Here is a 22,367-nt window from a genome sequence, read left to right as displayed (position 1 = left end):
GCTGTTAGACCTTCAGCACAAATCAAGAAAAGGAAAGGAGAAAGTGGATCGCCTTGACGTAAACCTCTTTGAGGGATAATCGGCCCAATCACCCTATTGTCCTGAATGATATTGTATGACACTGTTGTAACACATAGCATGTTCCAATTAATCTAGTTGGAAGGAAAACCCATCTTTTCTAACATATTTCTCAAAAAATTCCATTTGATTCTATCATATGCTTTGCTTATGTCTAATTTTAGCGCAGTACAACCCACCTTGCCTTGTTTGAGGCTCTTCATCTTGTGAATAAACTCATAAGCCACCAAAATATTATCATTTATAAGATGCCCAGGAATGAAAGCACTTTGACTGAGAGAGATAACATCATGGAGTACTTGTTTGAAGCGATTTGCTAGCATTTTAGATAGAATTTTGAAAAGGACATTGCATAATGCTATAGGCCTCAAATCACACACAAATTCGACATCTTTCTTCTTCGGGATCAAAACAATCAGAGTATCATTGAGTTTAGGCGGTAATTGTACTTCTCTCAGGATTGTCAGACAAGTTCTGCTAACATCAGGCCCTACTATTTTCCAATAATGTTGGAAGAAAGCGGGATTAAGTCCGTCAGATCCCGGTGATTTTAACTACTTAAATTAACTTAGTTGGTTATTTAAATTTATTTAAATTGATTTATTAATTTTCTGAATTATTACATAAAATCATTAGTATCCTACACGTGTTTAATGTGATATACATTTTAACTTGTTTAAATCTATAAAAAAAATGATAAGATACAAAAATACTTCTAACGTTTACATTCAGAAACAATTTTACCCTTAACGTAATGGTGCAATTTTACCCTAATATTGAAAGGTAAGAGCAACTTTATCCCAAATTGGATCAATTTCATATATTATTATAATATATATATATATATATAGGAGAAGGATCAAGTGAGAACCATCCCTTAGGTGAGGACAATTTGTTAGGTGAGAACACTCAAAACTTCGTAGTTTTGAGTATGAAAATTTTAAAAAAACATTAATACTGCTAGGGTTTGAACCTTGGACCGTTCAACTACACTCCACACTCCCTACCACTGAGACAATTGTTTTTCTTATATATTATATTACGCACTTCTTAATATACTATTTCTCTTTTAGCTTCTATTGTTTAATATTTGATGCATGCACTTATTAAAATAGATTAAATGTGCATAATAATAAATTATTAATAGAAAAAAAAAGAAATGTGCATAATAATGAATTATTAATAGAAAAAAATCCAATAACATGCTCTAATTTCTTATTTATTTAATTCTTCTATATTTTTGTAATTTATGTTATATAAGAAAATATACGTTATGTTTTTTTAGAACATGTGTTATATTTTTTCGAATGTGAGTTATAAATTATATTATAGAACAAATGAAAAAACGATCCAGATATCTACTGATTTTTTTAGAACATTATACTTAATTTTTGGAACACAAACTATAAACTTTAGAACATACATTATGTTTTTTAGAACATGCGTTACGTTTTTTCAAACATGAGTTATAAATTATATTATAGAACAAACACGAACTATGAAGTTTAAAACGTATGACATGTTTTTTAGAACATACATTATGTTTTTTTAGAAAATGTGTTATGTTTTTTCGAACATGAGTTATAAATTATTATAGAACAAATGAAAAAACGATCGAGATATCTACTGATTTTTTTAGAACATTATAATTAATTTTTGGAACACAAAGTATATATTTTTTAAAACATACGTTAGAACATATATTTTAACTTTTAAAACGCGAACTATGAAGTTTAGAATGTACGACATATTTTTTAGACATACGTTATGTTTTTTAGAACATGTGTTATGTTTTTTCGAACATGAGTTATAAATTATATTATAGAACAAATGAAAAAATGATCGAGATATCTACTGATTTTTTTTAGAACATTATACTTAATTTTTGGAACACAATGTATATATTTTTTAAAACAAACGTTAGAACATATATTTTAACTTTTAAAACACGAATTATGAAGTTTAGAATGTATGACATATTTTTTAGAACATACGTTATGTTTTTTAGAACATGTGTTATGTTTTTTCGAACATGAGTTATAAATTATATTATAGAACAAATGAAAAAACGATCGAGATATCTACTCATTTTTTTAGAACATTATACTTAATTTTTGGAACACAAACTATATATTTTTAAAACAAACGTTAGAACATATATTTTAACTTTTAAAACACGAACTATGAAGTTTAGAACGTACGACATATTTTTTAGAACATACGTTATGTTTTTTAGAACACGTGTTATGTTTTTTCGAACATGAGTTATAAATTATATTATAGAACAAATGAAAAACCGATCGAGATATCTACTGATTTTTTTAGAAAATTATACTTAATTTTTGGAATACAAAATATAAACTTTAAAACATGCGTTATGTTTTTTAGAACATACATTGTGTTATTTAGAATATGAGTTATAAATTATATTATAGAACAAATGTAAAAATGGTCCATATATTTACTATTTTTTTAAAACATTATACTTAATTTTTAGAACACAAATTATAAAGTTTAGAATATATGTAACAATATTTAGAACATCGACCTTAACATTTTAAAATATAAATTACAAAAATATAGAGGAATTAAATAAATAAGAAATTAGAACATATTTTTGATTTTTTTTCTATTAATAATTTATTATTATGCATATTTTTTTTTTTTTTATTAATAATTTATTATTATGCATATTTAATTAATATTAATAAATGCATGCATCAAATATTAAACAATGGAAGCTAAAAGGGTCATAGTATATTAAGCAGCGGGCAAGATAGTATACAAGAAAGACAATTGGTTCAGTGGTAAGTAGTGTGGAGTGTAAATGTAGAGTCTCAAGTTTGACCCCTCTAGGCAACAATGTTTTTTTCAATTTTTGTATTCAAAACTACGTAGTTTTGAGTGGTCTCACATAAGGAAGTGTCCTCACCTAAGAAATGGTTCTCACAAGAGCCATCTCATATATATATATATACTAGCTTAAGAAACCCGTGCCATGCACGGAGTATATAAATTCGTCCAATCCCAAAATGCATTATAATTCTTTAGGTGTATATATGTACGTAGCATAGTCTTTATTATAAACTTATAAATTGAGTTAACATATTTATAAAGTTAAATAGTTGTACTCAATATTTTCAACTATCAAATTTAATTTAATGATATGAGAATTTAACAATGAAACTTAAAAAAAAAAAAGGATTTTCATAATGAGATGGAAATCAAATTTGAGATAATGATCCATCTTCAATAAGCCACTTGCATATAATCAAATTTCAACAGCAAATTTTTTTATAAAAGAAATAGAAAAACAACTATTAGTTACACTTGTTTGAACATCAATTGATTTCCATCATCTGGATTATTTTGTATTATAAACTTGAAATTATTTAAATATTGCTAACTTTTTCTTTTCTTTTATATATTGAAATTAGTGCTGAAATTGTTTGAGTATCAATAAACCTATCATCTACTGACAAAGTTTATACATTTTGTTGTCAGTCGAAATCATATATAAAAATTTAATAACACATATCATATGCAAATGCATGGTGAAAGAAAAACAGGTGATTGGAATCATGGTTTCAATTATAGGCAATTTATTTATGGTAATAGTACATTGTGAGAGATTGAAGAATAAAATTGATATATATATATAGAAGCTCCTCTTTATTTGATGTGAGATCTCAATTGGTCTATAGTTGTTTTACCTATACTATGACTTGATCTTGTTGCCTCTGAAATTATTTGCCTGTTATACAGACACATAAAAACCTAAAGAAGATTAGTAGTGCATACAGTCAAACTTAATAAAATAAGTCAAAAAATTTCATTACTTCAAAGGTAGCAACATGAGACATCCCTTGAATGTTTGTTCAACCACATATTGAAGTTACATAAGGAAAGAAGTAAAATGTAAAGCAAATTTAAAAAATAATGGTAATTAACTAATAATAGCAGGAAGTGTAATTTTAAGTCATCATAATACAATTGAGTTAAACCATTCAATTATTTGTACATAAATCTGAAACAACATATATATACAATAACTTAGTTGATGGTTTTTTAAGGCTTGCAAAAAGAGGCCTGGGTAATAATAAAAGAAAGTGTGATTGGAATTGATTACCATTTGAATTTTTTTTATAAAAGCTAACTAAAACATACAGCAATTTAAAGCAATTAGATCATTATACAAAGTTTAATCCAATGATGGAATACAAACAAACAGCAAAAGAAGAAAACACTTATATATCTCACCTGAAAAAAATGTAGGCATCCAGGCGGTAGAGCAAGTAAGGTCTGCAAAAAGAATATTAACAAAAAAAAAACCCCAAATAACAACGGAATCCATCTAAAAAAAGAAAAGATAAGGACTAATAATTCCTATCATAAGGTGGACAAATTAAAAGACAATGAGAACTAATCACTAATAATTCCTATCACAAGGTGGACAAATTAACAAATCATGTTCCATTTCTCTAAACTCTAAAAGAAACCACATAAAATATGAAGAAAAAAGAAATAGCATTTATGGAAGTGTTATTTTTATTATTTAATAAAACCAAAGATAATATACAACACTTATCCTATTAAATTAAATTATAATGTACAGCTCGTATCCTATTAAATTATAACTTGAAAACTAAATTTAAAATATACAACTCTTATCCTATTAAAAAACAAAAAACTCTTATCCTATTAAATGGCTTGAGCAATTATATTTTTAATGAAACTAAAAAAACTTGGGTAATATCCTATTAAATGACTTGAGTAATTGTATTTTTAATGAAATTAAAAAGACTTGGGTGATGGAATGACTTTTGTAGAGTTTTTAGATAATGGAAGGACGTGAAGCACACTTGAAGTATATAAAATTATTAAATTAAATAGATTAAAACAAATATAAAAATAAGAAATTCAGAAATTACCACAAATTGACACATCATCAATTTATCTCCAGCTTTTAGTATATGTATAGATATTGTTCGTTATTATGCACCAATTGCATACCAGTTACTTCTAAAAAAACATATTTTTTGTGATTTAATAATAGAATTAGAGATTAATATTTATAAATTTGGTAAAATATTTTAAAAAAATTTATCCAACTCGTATAAAAGACGGTATATTTATTTATTTTGTTTTTAATTTTTTTCACGTCTAGCCATATGTTTATGATCTGCTATTAATAAATGATAAATTGATGCACATATGAAGTGTATATGACAAGATTAATAACCGAAAAGACAGTTTGATGAATTATTTCCTCAAATCGACCCAACTTGTCAATGTTAGGGATAAAATTGATGTTGGCTGCCAACCTTAGAAGTCAAATTGCACTATTTTAGACATTATGGGTAAAATTGCTCTTTGTTGTAAACGTTAGGGCTATTTTTGCACTTTATCTCTAAAAAAATTCAAAACTTAAAGAATAAAGTTCTAATTTGCGATTCTAAATCTTTATAATAAATTAATTTTCTAATTTTTTTTAGACCTTCAAAGCATTTTTCTAGATTTAGAGATTTAATAATGACAATTTAAACAAGTTCAGGGCTAATGAAACACTATATAAGTTCAATCGGACAATCAAGTTTTTTGACCAGGCACATGGAGTAACTGGTTTTATTATTATTATTATTATTAGGGTAATTAATTTATTAGTCCCTATATTTTGACAAAACACACTGTTTAGTCTCTGTATTTTCAAAAACAAATGGTAAGGTCCATAACATTTTTCTCAGTGAACTGTTTAGTCCTTCCACATGTTTGTTAGATTTTTTACAGTTTATGACTTCAGAAATAACTAAATTACCCTTTAATATTTACCTTCAAACTTTAGAAGAGGAAATCCAATTTAGAAAAAGAAGCTATTTGTATGGAGAACTAGAAAAAAAACAGACCCAATGCTTACGAATTTGAACGATTAAGAAGAAAATCAAGAAGAAGAACACTCAAAGTTGATTTGAGATGCATTCGAGTTTAAAGGAAAGGAAAATAAAGGAAAAGAAGAATGCAAATCCAAATTGACTAACAGAATCTTCATGAGAGTCTAATGGCAGGGACTAAACAATTCACCGAGAAAACCGTTAGGGACTAAACAGTTCACCGAGAAAAACGTTAAGGACTTTACTGTGTGTTTTTGAAAATACAGGGACTAAATAGTATGTTTTGTCAAAATATAGGGACTAATAAATTAATTACCCTTATTATTATTATTATTATCACGGTCATTGAAAAACACTAATCATTCTAATAATATGAATTAACTTAATTAATGTTTAGATATTAATTCAATAGGTTGATAAAATTTGATAAAGTAATTTAAATTTAACAAACTTTTAGATATTAAAACTTTTTTTTGCTAATTTATCAATTTTTGTCAACTTCGAGACTGAGTTGATATCTAAATTTCGATTTTGACTAAATTCACTCTGCTTGTGAACTTCACAAGTTGTTTTAATCTTTATTTCGCTAAGTTTGCTTAAGAAAAGTTTAAAACCACTTTGTTCTCGAAAATTTTGGTTCGAAATATTATCCATATTATTTGGCTTTTTATTTCTATATATGTTTTTTTATAGAGACACGGGCTGTTGAAACACCTTTCCACATGATTTTGATTTGACAAAATTATTTAAGTTAATCCCATGATTAAAATATTCCAACACAATTAAATTTAAGTGCTTTGATTTAATTATACTAATGAGTTTGTTCAATGTTGAGTAAATTAATAAGAATAGGAATTAAAAGTCCACAAGAGAAAGACAAAGTCAGCAGATAAAAGTCACACAGCCGGAGCTGAGTAGAATGCAACTCAGCTTGAAGAAATAAAATGTCTTCTTCAGAAAAGCTTGAAGGCGAAGACGCTATGTCAAGCCGAGTGGTCGTCAGGTCAGCTTCAATGTTGATCAGCGTTGAAAACAAAACCTGTCGTACTCTGAGAAAAATTCAGAAGACACAGAAATCTGTCGGAAGGACCTTTTCAAGAAGCATGGACCATCTGACGCACACAACAAGACAAACCTGGCGTCTGACGAAGATAGAAGACAGGATTGGCCTTATCAATCACTTCCTAGTCCATGGGATCATGATAGACATATGTAGCTCAATAAACTTTCTAACTGCACAAACACTGGATCAGGTCAAGATATCCCGTAAGAATTTACAAGGAAACACATACCCGCTCTCATTGGACTTCTGACATAGAAGTCCTCGTGGTTACAATGCCATTATCGATAGAGTTACACTCGCCGAAATTAATGCAGCCATTAACAAACGGAAACTCACTATGTCCACCCCTTATGATGATGGCGTCATTATAATGGCCGGAGATAGAAAATAAGCTCAAAAGTTGCATTGGGCTTCTCTAGCCCCAAAGTAGCCTTTACTAATCGAGATATCATATTTCTGACATTGTTGATACCATTTTTTAAGAACTTTGCCTTTTGGGGTTCCGAACTTACATGGATAGACCTCGGATCCTGGCTAGGCTAAAAGAAATGTTCGAAGACAGGGACAATAAGTCTATAACCCTTCTTGTGGTAGAACTAGTAAAAAGTCACCATGTGACCACTGACGTAATCTAACTAGGAGGAAGCTTTAAGTCCAGCAAAACTTCCTGAAAAAAGGAGACAAGGAACTCGAAGACCTTAAATAAGGTGTTCCTCATACAAAATAAAAGTATTAGCAGGCATTAAGCTATTAGCTCGCACATCCGGATCAGGAGTTAGTAAACTCGCCACATTGCCCAATACTCAATTTGGGGCATCTTTAATGTTCAAAATGGCTCCCCTTTTAGTCCAACTATGCACATCCATTAGCCACAATCGATTCCTAGCCTTTTTATACAACTTATGGAGCGTGACATCGGCCTTGCCATATGGCTAAGAAACTCTTTGGAAAGTGATCCATTGTGGGAAAGAAGGTGCATTTCTAACTATCTACGACCCCAAATTTCTCAAGCTTTTCCATAGAATTACCTTTATTGTTCTCACCAGAATCACTAGTCCAAGAAATATTAAAATCCGAAGAAAGTTCAGGCATCTCCAACTAAAAAAACCCTAGATATGGCTTTGCATTCGACAAATAGGCAGTAGAAAACAAAAACAAGAAATGCATAAAGAAAATAATGCAAATAAGAAACTGACATGTTTTATATCCTCGACAAATGGTTTGTTAATGAAATCCTCTATGTACCGAGTTCTTTGAGTCACTTATGAAGGCAATTTTTTTTTTCTCACTTGGTTCAGGGCTATATACCCTTTCGCTGATCTCTAAAATACAATCATCCATCATCCAGTAAACGACAGTTATGTATTGGGAAACACGCATCAAGCGAGACATACAATTTTTCATCTCACATGTAATGATTCGAAATGTATCAATGTGGGGACATCTATTATGAATCTTCTAAATTAAAGATCCAAGCCCAAATAGACATGAGACTCTTAAGAGGGTTCATTTCTTCGTGAATCTAGAAGTTCATCTCTCCTTACACCGGCTTACAGCTACCGCCTTACCCAAGGGTATTAAGGTAATTTGGCCCATTAAAGCCCCTTATAAAAATACACTTTTCTCTTTTTTCAGGATATATTCACATTCCATTACGATACTTTTCCCAACAATTGTCCTGATTTTAGCATCACAATATAGCTAAGGTGCCCATTCCAATGCAGGTCAACTTCTGAAGTCCAAGTCAAGCCTAACAATCAATTGGCTTTACAAGATGAACAAAGTACCAGGCTATTATCACAATAGTAGAATCTCACGTAACTAATCCACAAAACTACATTATTTTTCTAAAAATGCTTAAAGAGATCTTTTTTTTTTAATTTGATATATACTGAACATTAATCGGTGTTCATACAATTCTTTTAAATATCCTTATCTTGTAGCATACTATTAGTTGAATACATGAGCTCTAGTTCTTCAATTATATTTACCGTCGGATGTTGCTCCCCTTAATTTTAAATCTTGGTTTTGTTATTAAATATGACTTTATAATAACACTCAAATTAATTGGTTCAAAATTTCTAAAAGATAAAGAGAAAATTAATATTGTTTTGAATGTAAAGATAAAATTTATCATTTGGTATGTTATGTTTAAAACTGTACTTTACCAAATAAATACGATATCCAAAATAAATAATGAATTAGTAACTCACTAAAAAAGGTGCATTGTACGGGACATGAAAAACTCATAAATACTAAGCGGGAAAACTGAAAGTATGATAATGTGAAGCGGAAAAACTGAGAAAAAAAAAGGGGAGTAGAGAAAATAGAGCCCAGAGATTAGGGTTTGTTAGATTCGAATTTGATTTGTTGAAAAGAGAAGATGATGGAAGAAGAAGCGGGTTTGGAATCAGGAACAATCGGAATCATAAATTTTCGCAATCAAGAATCAGAGCAACTTCCGATTCTAACTGATCAGCTCCATCGTCTTCCTTGCTGTATCAAATTCGATGGCCCTAGTGCTGTTTCTCAATATTTCAAACCCAAACCTACTGGTATAGTATTCACACTCTTCTCTTATTCTCTCCTCTTATTTTCAGAAGAAATTAATTTGCTAAATTTGTGCAGGGATGGAAGCCCAAGGATTGAGAGTAGAGGAATCTTATTTCAGGGGAAGGAAACTACTCGGTGCTACTCTTCCTCTTCCACCTGGTTATTCTGGTATGCAAAAATGGTTGTTCTCATTTTGTTGGTTTTGACATATTTCATAACTGCCTTTTCTTTTAGTTCTTATTAATAATGTTATTGTGTTTTTGTAATTGATTATTCCCATTGGAGCTTGATTCCTAATTCCTCAAACTTTCCTAGGTTATAGTTTGAAACAAAATTGGTTTAGACTCTTTTTGGACTTGCAGACGCTCATATTGTATTTTTTTTTCGTATTTTTGGAATTGGAAGACTTAATTTCTTAGAAATTGGGTTAAGTAGTTGGCAATTTGTCATTTACTTACAGAATTTCGAAGATTTGATTTCTCGGAGAAGGAGCTAAAATGGTGATAAATCTGGAATGGCTGTCAATTTGCACGTTGATTTTAGATTTATAGAATTTTGTAGATATGGTTTCTCATAAATTGAGTTAAACTGGCTATGTTCAGCCAGATACACACGATGAAATGAAAGCAGAAACTTTATATGGAAGCACAATATATGATCAGCAGTAAATAGAGTAATCTCTACACAAACAGAAGACAGAACAGAAGATGAGCATGATTATATTTATCTGTTAACTTATCCTAATAGTGCAGTTCATCTTTTCTTGTTACTTTCAGGCTTTGTCCTTGGGAAGAAAAATGTTCAAAAACGAAAAGCTACTGACTTGTGTGAACAGAACTCTTCTAACCGTTGGGAAGTAAATGCCAAATTTGAGAATATAACATATTGGAATAATGAGAGTCTACCTTCACAAGACGACACCTTTTTTCGTTCCTTTCATTGGTTATCTGTTGCAGAAGCAGTAAGTATTCTCCTATCCTTGTTCACTGGTGACTATTGAGTATTTTGATAATGGTACATAATAAATACTTGTATTTTTGTTTTCAATATAATTATGCACATATATAATATGCATTTGAAACTTGACTATATGTTTTGGCTTGTGGGAGTTGGTTTCTGTGAACCTCAAAGGGAATGCTTTTCTTCTTTCAGCTGAAGGATGGTCTATTGTATGATTATATCCAATCATATGTGTTATTGAGATAATTTTGTGTGTTGGAGAACTTCAATTCTGATAATATTGTGAACAAAATTAATACTAACCCAACAAATCAAACATTTCCAATTATTTCAGAAACTACTTTTCTGTCAATAGCTTTGGTAAATATTATCATCTTGCGACAAAAATACCAAAAAAGGCCGCACAAAGTCTAAATGTTCTATTGCTGCAGCAGTAAGACTGAAAACAGAGGAAAACAGTTCATCTATTGCACTAATTAGGTTGGTATTAAAGCTTTTCTTAGTAGAGTATACCTCTAACTATGAATTCTGGTTGTACTAATTGGGATGATATATTTATTATAACATTCCTTATTTTTGCTTGATCTATTGTTGTGATGCACTCCTTCTTAGGGACAGTTTTTTTTCAAAAGAACATATTTATATTTTAGTTGTTGCCTAATATATTGTTGTCGTGTGACCAAGAGGTCACAGGTTCGAGTCTTAGGAGCGGCCTCTTGCCAAAATAGATTGGCAGGGGAAGGCTTGCCCCCAATACACCCTTGTGGTGGGACCCCTCCCCGGACCCTCGCTTTGCGGGGACGCGTAGTGCGACCGGGCCGCCCTTTTTTTTTTTTTTTTTTTTGTTGCCTAATATATTGTTGTAACTCAGTCAATGAAAAAATGTAATTCTTGTTTACACAAGATTCAAAGTGTTAACTTACTGGAGTAACGTGACAATGTCAAAAATTATGCTATCAAATAATTTCATTCATATAGAAATGGTTCTATGAGGTAATATCTGATGTTATGATGGGCACTAGAATGTTTTCATTGGTCTATTCTTTAGAACTGCTAGAAATATGCAGATAGTTTTGTGTTGGCAGATTTAATGTCAGCCAGTTCATTTCAAGTGGTATACTTAGCTCTATATGTAATCTTTGCTGAAATCAGTTACTGTTGCAGTTAGCTCATACAGTTTAAAAATGGATTTTGGGAAATTGTTTTAGTAATGTATTTATAGCAACTATTAGCCGGCGCGGCGGTTGTCAGCAATGAGGAAAAAACTAAAGATAATCTATTACTTAATTTGAATCTTATTATTATAGCATCTTAAGTTATTAACGGATGCTACTTGTATAAGTTTTGGTTCCTTTTGTTTCTCTTCTTACGTGAGAACTCCATATTTTTTTTACTGCAGCTACATAAACCAGTAACAGCGGAAGATTTGGCTTCTGCATCTATCAATTTAGAAAAAAAGGTAACGAAATGTTTAGATGTTTTGAATTTTGTTATGTGGTGGAACTTCAATTTTTTAATTCAACTTATTTCAGTTTGCCTTTTCTTTTACAATGTGGTAATGTAAAAGTGAAATATCAATTCTAATGGAATTAAGCATCAAATTCAAATGTCTTCTGATACCTGGAAACTAGTATGTGCTTACATTTTTAAGAGCACAAAATTTCTGATAGTACAGTAGACTATCTTCTGAGCTAATGTTTTAATCATTTCGAAGGGTTGTAAATTGGTGTTTAGTGCAAGAGTTGGCACTACCTTATCTCATGATTGACAGACAAAGTGATCAAGTTTTCAAGCATTACATTACAGACAGACGCGACTCTCCCAAACACTCGGACTTGTCCCATTTCATTAGTTTGTTCTTTCTTGTCCCACAATTATGTCTGTAAATTGCATCTCATTCTACCTACTAACCACTTATATCAGTGTTTCAATATAGATGGAATATGCACCTTCACATTTTTAATAAATATTGATGAGTTTGTTTTCTTCTTTACAAGAAACAGGCGACTTTGAGATCGGATTTTCAAATGCAAAAAAAGAAAAAAAGAAAAAAAGAATAGAAAGTGAGAAAAGGGATGAACAGAGGGATATGAGGCCAGAGCTTTAAATTGCCGGAGAAAGAGGAAGGAAAAAAAAGAGAACAAAAGAAAGTGGAGGAGGAGAGAAGACAGGATGCAGATAAATCTTCAAGAAGACAGATGACCCAGGGGTGAGTATGGTCCGGTTCGGTCCAAAAACCAAACCAAACCGAATTGGACCGAACCAAATTACCTCTATTTTTTAAGACCAAACCAAATCAAATTATAATTCGGTTTGGTCTGGACCGAACTGAATTATTTCGGTCCGGTCCGGTTTGGTTTATGTTTGGATCAAACAAAGCACTAGAGACCTATAACTACTTGTATCTTCATTAACTAAACAATTATATAAAGAAAATAATCATATTAGTTTTTCTTTTGTATATATAATCACTTGAGAGAGAAAAAACATGTTTAATTGTTTTTCCTTTTCTATATATAATTAGTTAATTAATTTAAAACCTTAAAATTAAAAGTAGTACATATTGTATTTCAGTTTGGTTTTGTTCGGTTTTGGACCGGACCAAACCAAACCGGACCGAAAATCAAACTAGTTTAAAAATTAGAACCGAATCAAACCAAAATATAATTTGGTTCGGTTTTTTCGGTCCGGTTTTTTCGGTCTTTGGGTTTTCGGTTCGGTTCTGCTCACCCCTAAGATGACCTACCAATGAGAGAGATATTGTACATCTGTATGTACTCAGACGATAACTCAATTGACAGACACAAATTTTGGGTTGAAAATACTTTAAAGACAAAATTTTGGTCTCTAATATTCGGTGTCCAATTTTGCCACCGAAAATAGTATTTAGAGATAAAATCAGTTGGTAGATAAGTCGGTCTTTTTTTTTTTTGGATAGAAATCGGTCTATTTTCTTGTAGTGTTTGTTGTCATCCGATCCATCCGATTTAGTATTTGCAGTGAGTATTTTTGTAGGGAAAAAGAAGAATTGTAGAAATTATGCTAAAACGTTTTTAGCCTTTTAGTTACTTTTACTATGATGAAATTTGTACCATATTTTGAATTTGCATCCAAATTCTCTCACCTTTTTTTTTTGTTGATCTTCAAGGTTCACTTCCTTGAATATTTTCTTTATTTATTATCTAATATAGGATTGTTTTGATTCATAGATATGGAATCAGCATAAATGCTTCAGTTCACCAGTTTTATGTAGCCTGTAGTAAATTGTATTGTTGTATTTGAAATAATTGGTAAATTTTCACTGATTTCTACGCACTTTTTTATTACAATGATTTCTTACCTTGATTATTATCGAATGATTTCTACACACTTTTTTATTACAATGATTTCTTACGTTGATTATTATCGAATGATTTCTTACACACTTTTTTATTGCTATAAATTTCCATATTTAGCTTAATCCAAGGCATAAAATAAAATGCTTTGTCTTATAGGATTTAATGAAAGCAATTTGATCTCCTATGCAAGTGTCAAATTTGAAATAATCACTTTGCACTTTTGGCCTTGAGCAATTGAACCTTGTTGATCAAGGAAAAACCATGAATATGTAATACAGAAAACAGAATAAGCAGTCTCTGGTTGACCAAAAACTAACATTTTGGATAGATCAGGAGTCGAATAGTGTTTTAATCCAAAATTATATAATACAAATGTTAAAAGAGTTTTTCATACTAAAAACATAGAAAATTTATAATTTAATAGTTCAACCTGTTGAAGTTATAGTAGACAGTAAAGATATTTGGGGAAAAGATATATTTATTTTATTTTTGAAATTATAAAAAATCATTCTAATTCATATTTAAAGGGTTTAAGCTAAAACTGGCCCCTATTCTATACTTTTGAAAATCAAAATGATTCCAATAGTGAAGACATGATTTCTGTGAGAAATGCCTAATATTAGGTAAGAAATAAAGAATTGGATAAGCAGTAGTTGCCAAAAAGCCATTCAAAAATCAAATCCAGAAAAAACACATGAATTAAACTAAACAAAATGACTAACTAAAGGAGAAGAGAACAGACGATTCTAAGAAATAAATAAGCTCTAGTGGTCTCACCCTCAGAAATCTGATAGCTCCGGCATCAACTGCAGGGAGCGGAATAAGAGCTCTTTGAGAAAGACCGATCACTGAAGAAGAATTGCTCAATATAACCGGTTTTCTGATGCACCACCTTCCATTATCGTGTCAATCCAATAATAACAATTACCTGCTAAGCTAAACCCAAACACTAAAGTTATTCCATTTTAGTTGTTAGTTTCTCAAAAACCAGGACTTTCCTCTCATCACTTTCAATGGTTTCTTCTACCCCAAGAGCAAAATCAGTAGGTCCTCCATCTGTATATTGTTATTATCAGTAAATCTAAATTCAAATAACCCTTTCTCGCTTTGACCTCAAAACCCTGAAATATTAAAGAAAAACTGTAACTAACTACTAACTTAGATTCATCCCATCAATTTCAGTAAACAAACTATTCAAGACATGTGCACAAATTAATGCACAGACAGACACTAGAGTCCAGATTCTTGGAATTAAGAATAGTAAACAAGGAAGAATATGTAGCTGTAGAAAAAGCTAGAATTTGAAATCACATGAACAATAAAAAGGGTGCAACTTAATCCTCTACACCACTTTTCACCTAAATTATCAGCAAACAAAAACACTTTGCAAATTTGAATCAAATCATTCTAATACTGCAAGCTTGTATTGTATGGCAAGTGAAAGACAACAGGATTCCATACCTTGGATAGCAACTTATTCTTGTTACATTAAATTTGAAGATTTCAATTCTTCCAAAACACAAAACACTAGCTTATGGCATAATTTACAAGCACCAATAATTTACAACAGAAAAGGAAAAAATCATTAGTAAGAGGTATGAGTTATTACATATGAAACTTTCAGCTCTTTTTTCCCCCTAAATACCCATCACGATAAATTTACACTCATTTCACAATGACGTTGTTTTCTCTTAACAGATCTATTGTGGTGCTGTCTTCAGAGAAGCCCTTGTCATGCATTTCAAGAATGAGTTCTAATGCGCTTGACCGATCCTTGTGCCGAAGAAATCCATGGATAATCGTATTATAAGAGCAACTATCTGGTGAGATGCCATTTTCTTCCATGCTTCTAAAGACTTTGTATGCTTTATCCAAGAACCCTACTCTGCTTAGTCCACCGATCATTATATTAAATGTGTAGATATCGGGTTGCAATCCATCAACAAAAAGCCTTGAAATCAAGTCTACTGCATCTTTGGACCTTCCATCTTTGAAGGAGCCATCTATCAAAATGTTGTAGGTTACTAAATTTGGAGAAGCACTTGTCCATATGTACTTAAAATGATTCAGGGCTTCCCAAGGGTACCTTGAAAGGCGTGAGCCATGGATAAGGGAATTATAAGTATAAATGTTGGGAATTATACCTTTACTAAGCATTTCTTCATGAAGATTCACTGCCATGTCTACCCTTTCACACTTACAACACCATTCAATCAAGATGTTATAAGTACAAACATCAGGTTTACAACCATTTTTCACCATCACATGGAAAACTTTGTTTGCTCTATGCATTTGGCTATGTAAACCGTACCCATTTAACAACCTTAACAACGAGTTATAAGTAACAACATTTGGCTTCACACCCCTTTGAATCATCATGTTGAAAGCACATTGAGCTTTCATTATCATTCCTTGTTTACAAAATTGATCAACCAATATAGTTAAAGTAACTATGTCAGGAGCTACATGACTATCTAACATTTCATTGAACAACATGAAAGCTTCTTTCCACTTGCTCAACAAACACATATTGTGAATTTGGATAGCGGCGGTGATGTGAACGACAAATCCCTAAGAACTGCAGATGAAGGCTTTGGATGCTAAGCCTCATTGAACAACATGAAAGCTTCTTTCCACTTGCTCAACAAACACATATTGTGAATTTGGATAGCGGCGGTGATGTGAACGACAAATCCCTAAGAACTGCAGATGAAGGCTTTGGATGCTAAGCCTGTGTTTGGGAGTTCCCAGCTTAATGGGGGGGGGGGGGGGTTGAGAGTTTAAGCCTTGTTTGGAGTTTGGAGGTGAGAGTTGGGGGGTAATGGAAAGGGAAGGAAAGTGATGGAATAGAAAGTTAAAAGTTATCCTTGTTTGGGAGTTTATATAATGTAAATAAGGTTAAATGTTTAACCTCGTTTGAGAGTTTAAATATGGAGGGGAAGAAATGTTAAATTTACTCTCCAGAGACAAGAAATTTTAAAAAAAGTTTACGTTACTCACATTAACCCCCAATTTGGAGGTTAGGTGAGAGTTTAAGCCTTGTTTGGAGTTTGGAGGTGAGAGTTGGGGGTAATGGAAAGGGAAGGAAAGTGATGGAATAGAAAGTTAAAAGTTATCATTGTTTGGGAGTTTATATAATGTAAATAAGGTTAAATGTTTAACCTCGTTTGAGAGTTTAAATGTGGAGGGGAAGAAATGTTAAATTTACTGTCCAGAGACAAGAAATTTTAAAAAAAGTTTACGTTACTCACATTAACCCCCAATTTGGAGGTTAGAGTTTGGAGGAAGTAAAGATTTAACCTCATTAACCTCCATTTACTCCCAAAAAATAACTCCCAAACTCCCATTAACCTCCTCCCAAACAAAGGCTAAAGGTAGGGATGTAAATGGGGCGGGTAATCTCCACCCCGTTTTATTATAGGACGGGGACACGGACTAATATGTGCTCCGTTAGTGGGAATAGGGCCGGGATGGGAAAGGGTATCCCCGTTCTTCGGGGATCCCCGGACCCGCCCCGTATTGTGCCCTGTGGGGATTCCCGACGGATTATCCGTTTAGTCCCCAATAACATATTATTAATCATAGAAAATAAAAAATACGCATAGAAGAAAACTTGAACCTATGATTAATCCGATCCAAATGTTTTACCTCTATTTCACTCTATATCTATTTGTTCATTATATTCTCCTATTTTCTTTCTTTTTTTTCTCTATTCGCAGGGTCAGGGATTCCCCACGGGATGGGGACGAGGATGAATTTTGTTCCCGTTTGTTTCGCGGGACGAGTATATGGATTCCTCGTTTAGTCGGGGAACGGGGATGGAAAGTCCAATCCCCGCCCTGTTCCGATTACATCCCTAGTTAAAGGAGATAATGGAGAGGGAAGGGAATTGATGGAAATCAAAGTTAAAAATTAAACTTGTTTGGAAGTTTATAAAATCCAAACGAAATGTTTAACTTCGTTTGGTAGTTTAAATATGAAAACGAAGAAAAGCTAAATTTATGCACATTTTTAAAAAAAAAAAAAGGCTTAATACATGATTTGCTCTCTAAACTTGTCCAAAAAGCTTGATTGGCCTCCTGAACTTTCAAATTGTCCCGATAGCATTCTCAACTTGTATAAAATGTTTAGTTAGCCCCATGAACTTGCGTAAAATGTAATCAATTGATCACTCGGTCGCAAAAAAGTAAGTTAAATGCAGAAGATGTACTGCACGCATTTTAGAATGTTATTACATAATTCAAAAATAGATTAAAAAAGAAGTTATTGTTTGATCAACCATACAACTTAAAAAAAAACCGACCGAAATCAGGGTATACGGTTCTTAGATTAGAGAAGACAAGTTGTATAGTTGATCAAACAATAACTTTCTTTTTAATCTATTTTTGAATTATGTAATAAGATTCTAAGATACGTAGAATACATCTTCCGCATTTAACTTACTTTTTTTGCGACCGAGTGATCAATTGATTACATTTTTCGCAAGTTCAGGGGGATAATCAAGCTTTTTGGACAAGTTCAGGGGGCAATGACGTATTAAGCCTTTAAAAAACTTTACGTTACACCTGTTAAACCCCAATTTGAAGGTTAGAGTTTGGAGGTTAAAGGAAGTAAACATTTAACTTCCATTAACCTTCATTTACTCTTAAAAAACAACTCTCAAATAAGTTTAACTTAACCTTTCATTACTCTCATTTACTTCCATTCACCTCCTCCCAAACAAGAGCGAAGTTTAAGAAAAGGGATATGTGTTTTTGCAGTTTTTTATTTGCTTAGAGGCCGTTTGTTTCAGCTGTTCCTGTTTTATGTTTACTGTTACTGTTAGTTGTTTGATGTTTGCTATCGCGGCTCCTGTCTACTGTTTGCTAATAGATTGTAGATATTAGTTATTTTTTCTGCAAAAAGCAGCTGTTTCAATTTTTTAATCAAACGCTTTCTATCTTCTGTTTAGTATTGAAAGGCAAAAGGCAACTCTGAAAATTGGAAACAAACAAGCAATTATTATTTTTATTAAAACTTGATTGAACCTTTAAAGTTGATAACAAGGGAGAAACTTGTGATCGGAGCTCGTCCCTGTGGGGGGCGTCGTTGGGTTCGACGGGAGAAACTCCGATGCCAAAGTCATTAGAGAATATGAAGAATAAACTGTATTGACAAAACTTAGAGAATATAGAAAAGTCTGAATACCTTGATAGCCTAGAATGGTAGGCTATATATAGTTGAGAAGTTCGTAACCTCTAGGTAACTAGAAAGTCTCCATTAATGCTCATTTAATGGCGGTTACAAGTTACTCTTAACCTGGCGGGTAAGACAGTTAATGATCCATTTAATGATCCTTTATGGCCGAGCCGGCGGCCAGCCGTTACCAAGGTGAACCCAGAGATTCGCCTTAGAGATCCGCCAGCGGATCTCCTAGAGCTAGTCCAGGGAGATCCGCCAGCTGACTTCTTTTGCTACGTGGCATACTTAAAGGCAGATATCTCTTTTGGTCCTCATGATAATATCTCGATGTTATCAGAAGCCCCCCCTAAAATGCCTTTAAAGTCCTTTAGGGCTTTTAGACTTCCGTGCGCCGTCATATGCTCCATCATTAATGTGCGCTCTGTTCAACGCCATTTGATGGTTGACACGTGTGGTGGCACACTGTCCTAGGCAAGTTCAAAAGAACCCTTTTTCTCCTTCTAATTTCTCTTTCTTCTTCGTTTCTTCATCTCTCTCCGTCTTCGAAGCTTTTCCTAGAAGTTTTCCAGAGCTCTTCTTCAAACTTCTACGTTTCCATGTAAGTGCCCTTTCCTTTTATCTTGAATGTTTAGAAGTTCATCCTCGTCTTCTGGGTCGACTTCTGAATTTTTTAACTCGTCATCTCCTCCTAAGATTGAAGTAGATTTTAGTTGGACCACTTCATCGTCGGAGGACTCCCAATCTTCTGTAGGTGCGATTAATTCCGGTTTAGCTGAGTTCAATAACTCGGCGGGTAACTATTACCAGACTCGTTCAACCAGAAATCCCTCTTTCTTTTTTTCTGTTTCCGGTGCCATTCCGGCCGGTGCTCGTAACCGGTTTCTGGGTTCCATGGCCACTTTTTCCCTCCCTGCCAAGAAAAAGAATCCTCGAGCGGAGTCCACTCCATCCCATATGAATGCCGCGGATTTGGCGAATCTGGCGGATCGCTTTCCGTGGATCAAAAATTACGAAACCCAACTTGCTGCTTCTCATCAACGCCCCTCCAATCTGCCTAACGGATTTTTTACTGTATTCGGTAGTCATATAGAGAGAGGGTTTCGCCTTCCTCTTCCCAAGATGATGGCGGATATCCTCTCATATTTTGACATTACCGTCAGTCAGCTACATCCTAATGGCTGGCTCGATATGGCCCTAGACTGCTATCTCGCTTCAAATTTAGGCGTTGTTTATACGGGCCGTATTTTTAGGGCCTTTCATAAACCTTCCAAGAGGAAGTCAGAATCCTATCTTACATTTGCCAAATTTGGTGTCTATTCGCCCTTTTACGACAAAATGTCCAACGTTCATAGCTGGGATGAGAGTTTCTTCTATGTGAAGATAAATGAGGATGAACCGTTAGGTTTCCCTTCAGTTTGGAATTCTCGTCCGCTACATATGGCGGATGACATGCGGATCTTGACAAGCAGTGATGAAGTGGTGGCGGATCTCATGAAGCAGATCAAGGCGGATGCATGGACTTATGCAGATGCCTTAGCCTTCATGATGAGTGACATTCCATTGATTCACCGAGAAGGAGATCAATTTATTTATTTGAAAATTACTCAGTTTGATCAAGGTACCTTTCCGTTACTTCAAAAGTCTTGATTATCTTGATGTCTTCTTTGGCAGGGGTGTGTCTAAGGCCAATCACGCTCTTGCAGAGACGCGCAGGAAGCTTTTGGAAGATGAAGCGCGCAAGAAAAGTCAAGCGGCTAATCCTCAAGCCGATACGGGCAAACGTCCTGCAGAGACAGCTGTTGATCTGCCACTGAAGAAGAGGCGGCCCAACACTATGGGTAGTACCAAGATTATGGCGGACGCGATACGATCCACCAAACCTGCTGAGAAGATTGTTCAGGTAATCTATCTTTTGATTTCCTCTATTGCTCATCCGATTCTAAAGTGATGTATGGCTCTTCTCTGTTTGTGCAGATGGCGAAGCCTGATATTGGAGGATACTGGTCCGCCAAATTGGGGGCCTAAGGTTCTTTTGAGAATGAATCCCTTCTGAATGATCTGGATGAGGCCTTGGGTCAGGTGGGAGAGGTACAAAGGAACTATAACCAAATCCCTGGGCCAACTCATGTCCAGAAGGGGAAATCGGAGCTTCTTTCGATGAGTTCAAAAAGACTGTAGATAATGATAATTTCTTCACCTCTTTTTCGCCCTTGGACTAAATCATTTTGTCTTTTATAGCTGTATGCCCGTCTGTGTACTTTGGAAAATGGACTCCTTCAGAACGTGGCGGACAGGGCAACCATTGAAAGGTTAGAAAAAGAGATAGCGAATGCCAATTCCACCATTGCCTCTGCAAACGCGGATCTTGCTTCCGCCGCAGCGGCTTTAGTTCTTCGGGATGAAGAGATTAAAAATTTAAAGGCAACGATGGCTTCTGATGCCAAAAGCCATGAGGATGCTCTCGGAGAAGCTGAATACACGGTGGGTGTACATGCGTTTTACTATGGCGAGATGCTTATGGCGTACTTCTCCCTGGCCCATCCCGAAGTTGACTTCACAGATCCTCTGCTCGCCGTCCCCGAACCAGAAGACGTGGCGAGGTTCAACAAAATGCCAGATGTCAGGGAATACCTTCGCAATTATGTACGGAAATGGATGAAAGGACCCCCGCAGGAGACCAAACCTTCTACCACAGTTGTGGCAGACAATTCTGAAGAGATGCCGTCCAAGGTAGGTATAGAGCCTATTCTTGATTCTGTCCTTCCACCGGGTTCTACCGCTTCGAAGGATAAGGAGGTATCTCCTGGTGGCGGATCTGTGACTGTGGAGAAGAAGGGTCCTCAAGCAAGCATCATAGGCGAAGGAAGCAAAAAAGAGGATGCCCCTATTATTATTTAGTTTTTGTTTAAAGATCTTTTTGTAAAAAATCTTCTAAGTACAATCTGGTTAATCCTTTACGCTGTTATCTATTTATTTTACTCTTACATTTACGTAAAGAAGTACTTTGAACATAAGCATGTTTAGGATTTATGTTTGGAGTAGGTGGCCAGCCATACTCCATGGTATGAACCTTTGTGAAGGTTTGAAGCTGTTTTATTCCTTCTTGGAGGAAGTAAAGCTGCCCAGGGGTTCAATTTGCTACCTATCTTTGAGGTGAAATGATCCGCCCGCAGGACTTGTGAATCCCTCTCTGGGAGGGATAAGAGAGTGTAAAGACATTGCGTCCAAGGATCGTTTTAACTCAATCGGTGATCAGGATCCGCCAAGTGGCGGATCTACATTGAATGTGGAGAGCGTTGGATGCCC

General features: G+C 33.7%; 1 protein-coding gene across 2 annotated transcripts; it reads left to right on the top strand.

The window, feature by feature from the left end:
* Window positions 1-9,276: 9,276 nt before the first annotated feature.
* Window positions 9,277-13,580, top strand: LOC136205802 (uncharacterized). Of its 2 annotated transcripts, XR_010676088.1 has the most exons (6): window positions 9,277-9,584; window positions 9,658-9,750; window positions 10,359-10,543; window positions 10,877-11,022; window positions 11,942-12,001; window positions 12,546-13,580. XR_010676088.1 is itself a non-coding variant. In XM_065996596.1 (5 exons), exons 1-5 carry the CDS (start codon window positions 9,413-9,415, stop codon window positions 12,600-12,602), a joined length of 567 nt encoding a protein of 188 aa, XP_065852668.1. In that variant the 5' UTR covers window positions 9,281-9,412; the 3' UTR covers window positions 12,603-13,576. The 2 variants fall into 2 exon arrangements, 1 of the variants encoding a protein (XP_065852668.1); XM_065996596.1 differs by lacking the exon at window positions 10,877-11,022 and having other exon boundaries at window positions 9,281-9,584; window positions 12,546-13,576.
* Window positions 13,581-22,367: the final 8,787 nt, after the last annotated feature.

This window comes from Euphorbia lathyris, chromosome 9 (assembly GCF_963576675.1).
Source record: "Euphorbia lathyris chromosome 9, ddEupLath1.1, whole genome shotgun sequence".
NCBI classification, from domain to species: Eukaryota; Viridiplantae; Streptophyta; class Magnoliopsida; order Malpighiales; family Euphorbiaceae; genus Euphorbia; species Euphorbia lathyris.
Note: the sequence above shows the minus strand (reverse complement) of the source record. Positions and strands in the feature narration are given on the sequence as shown.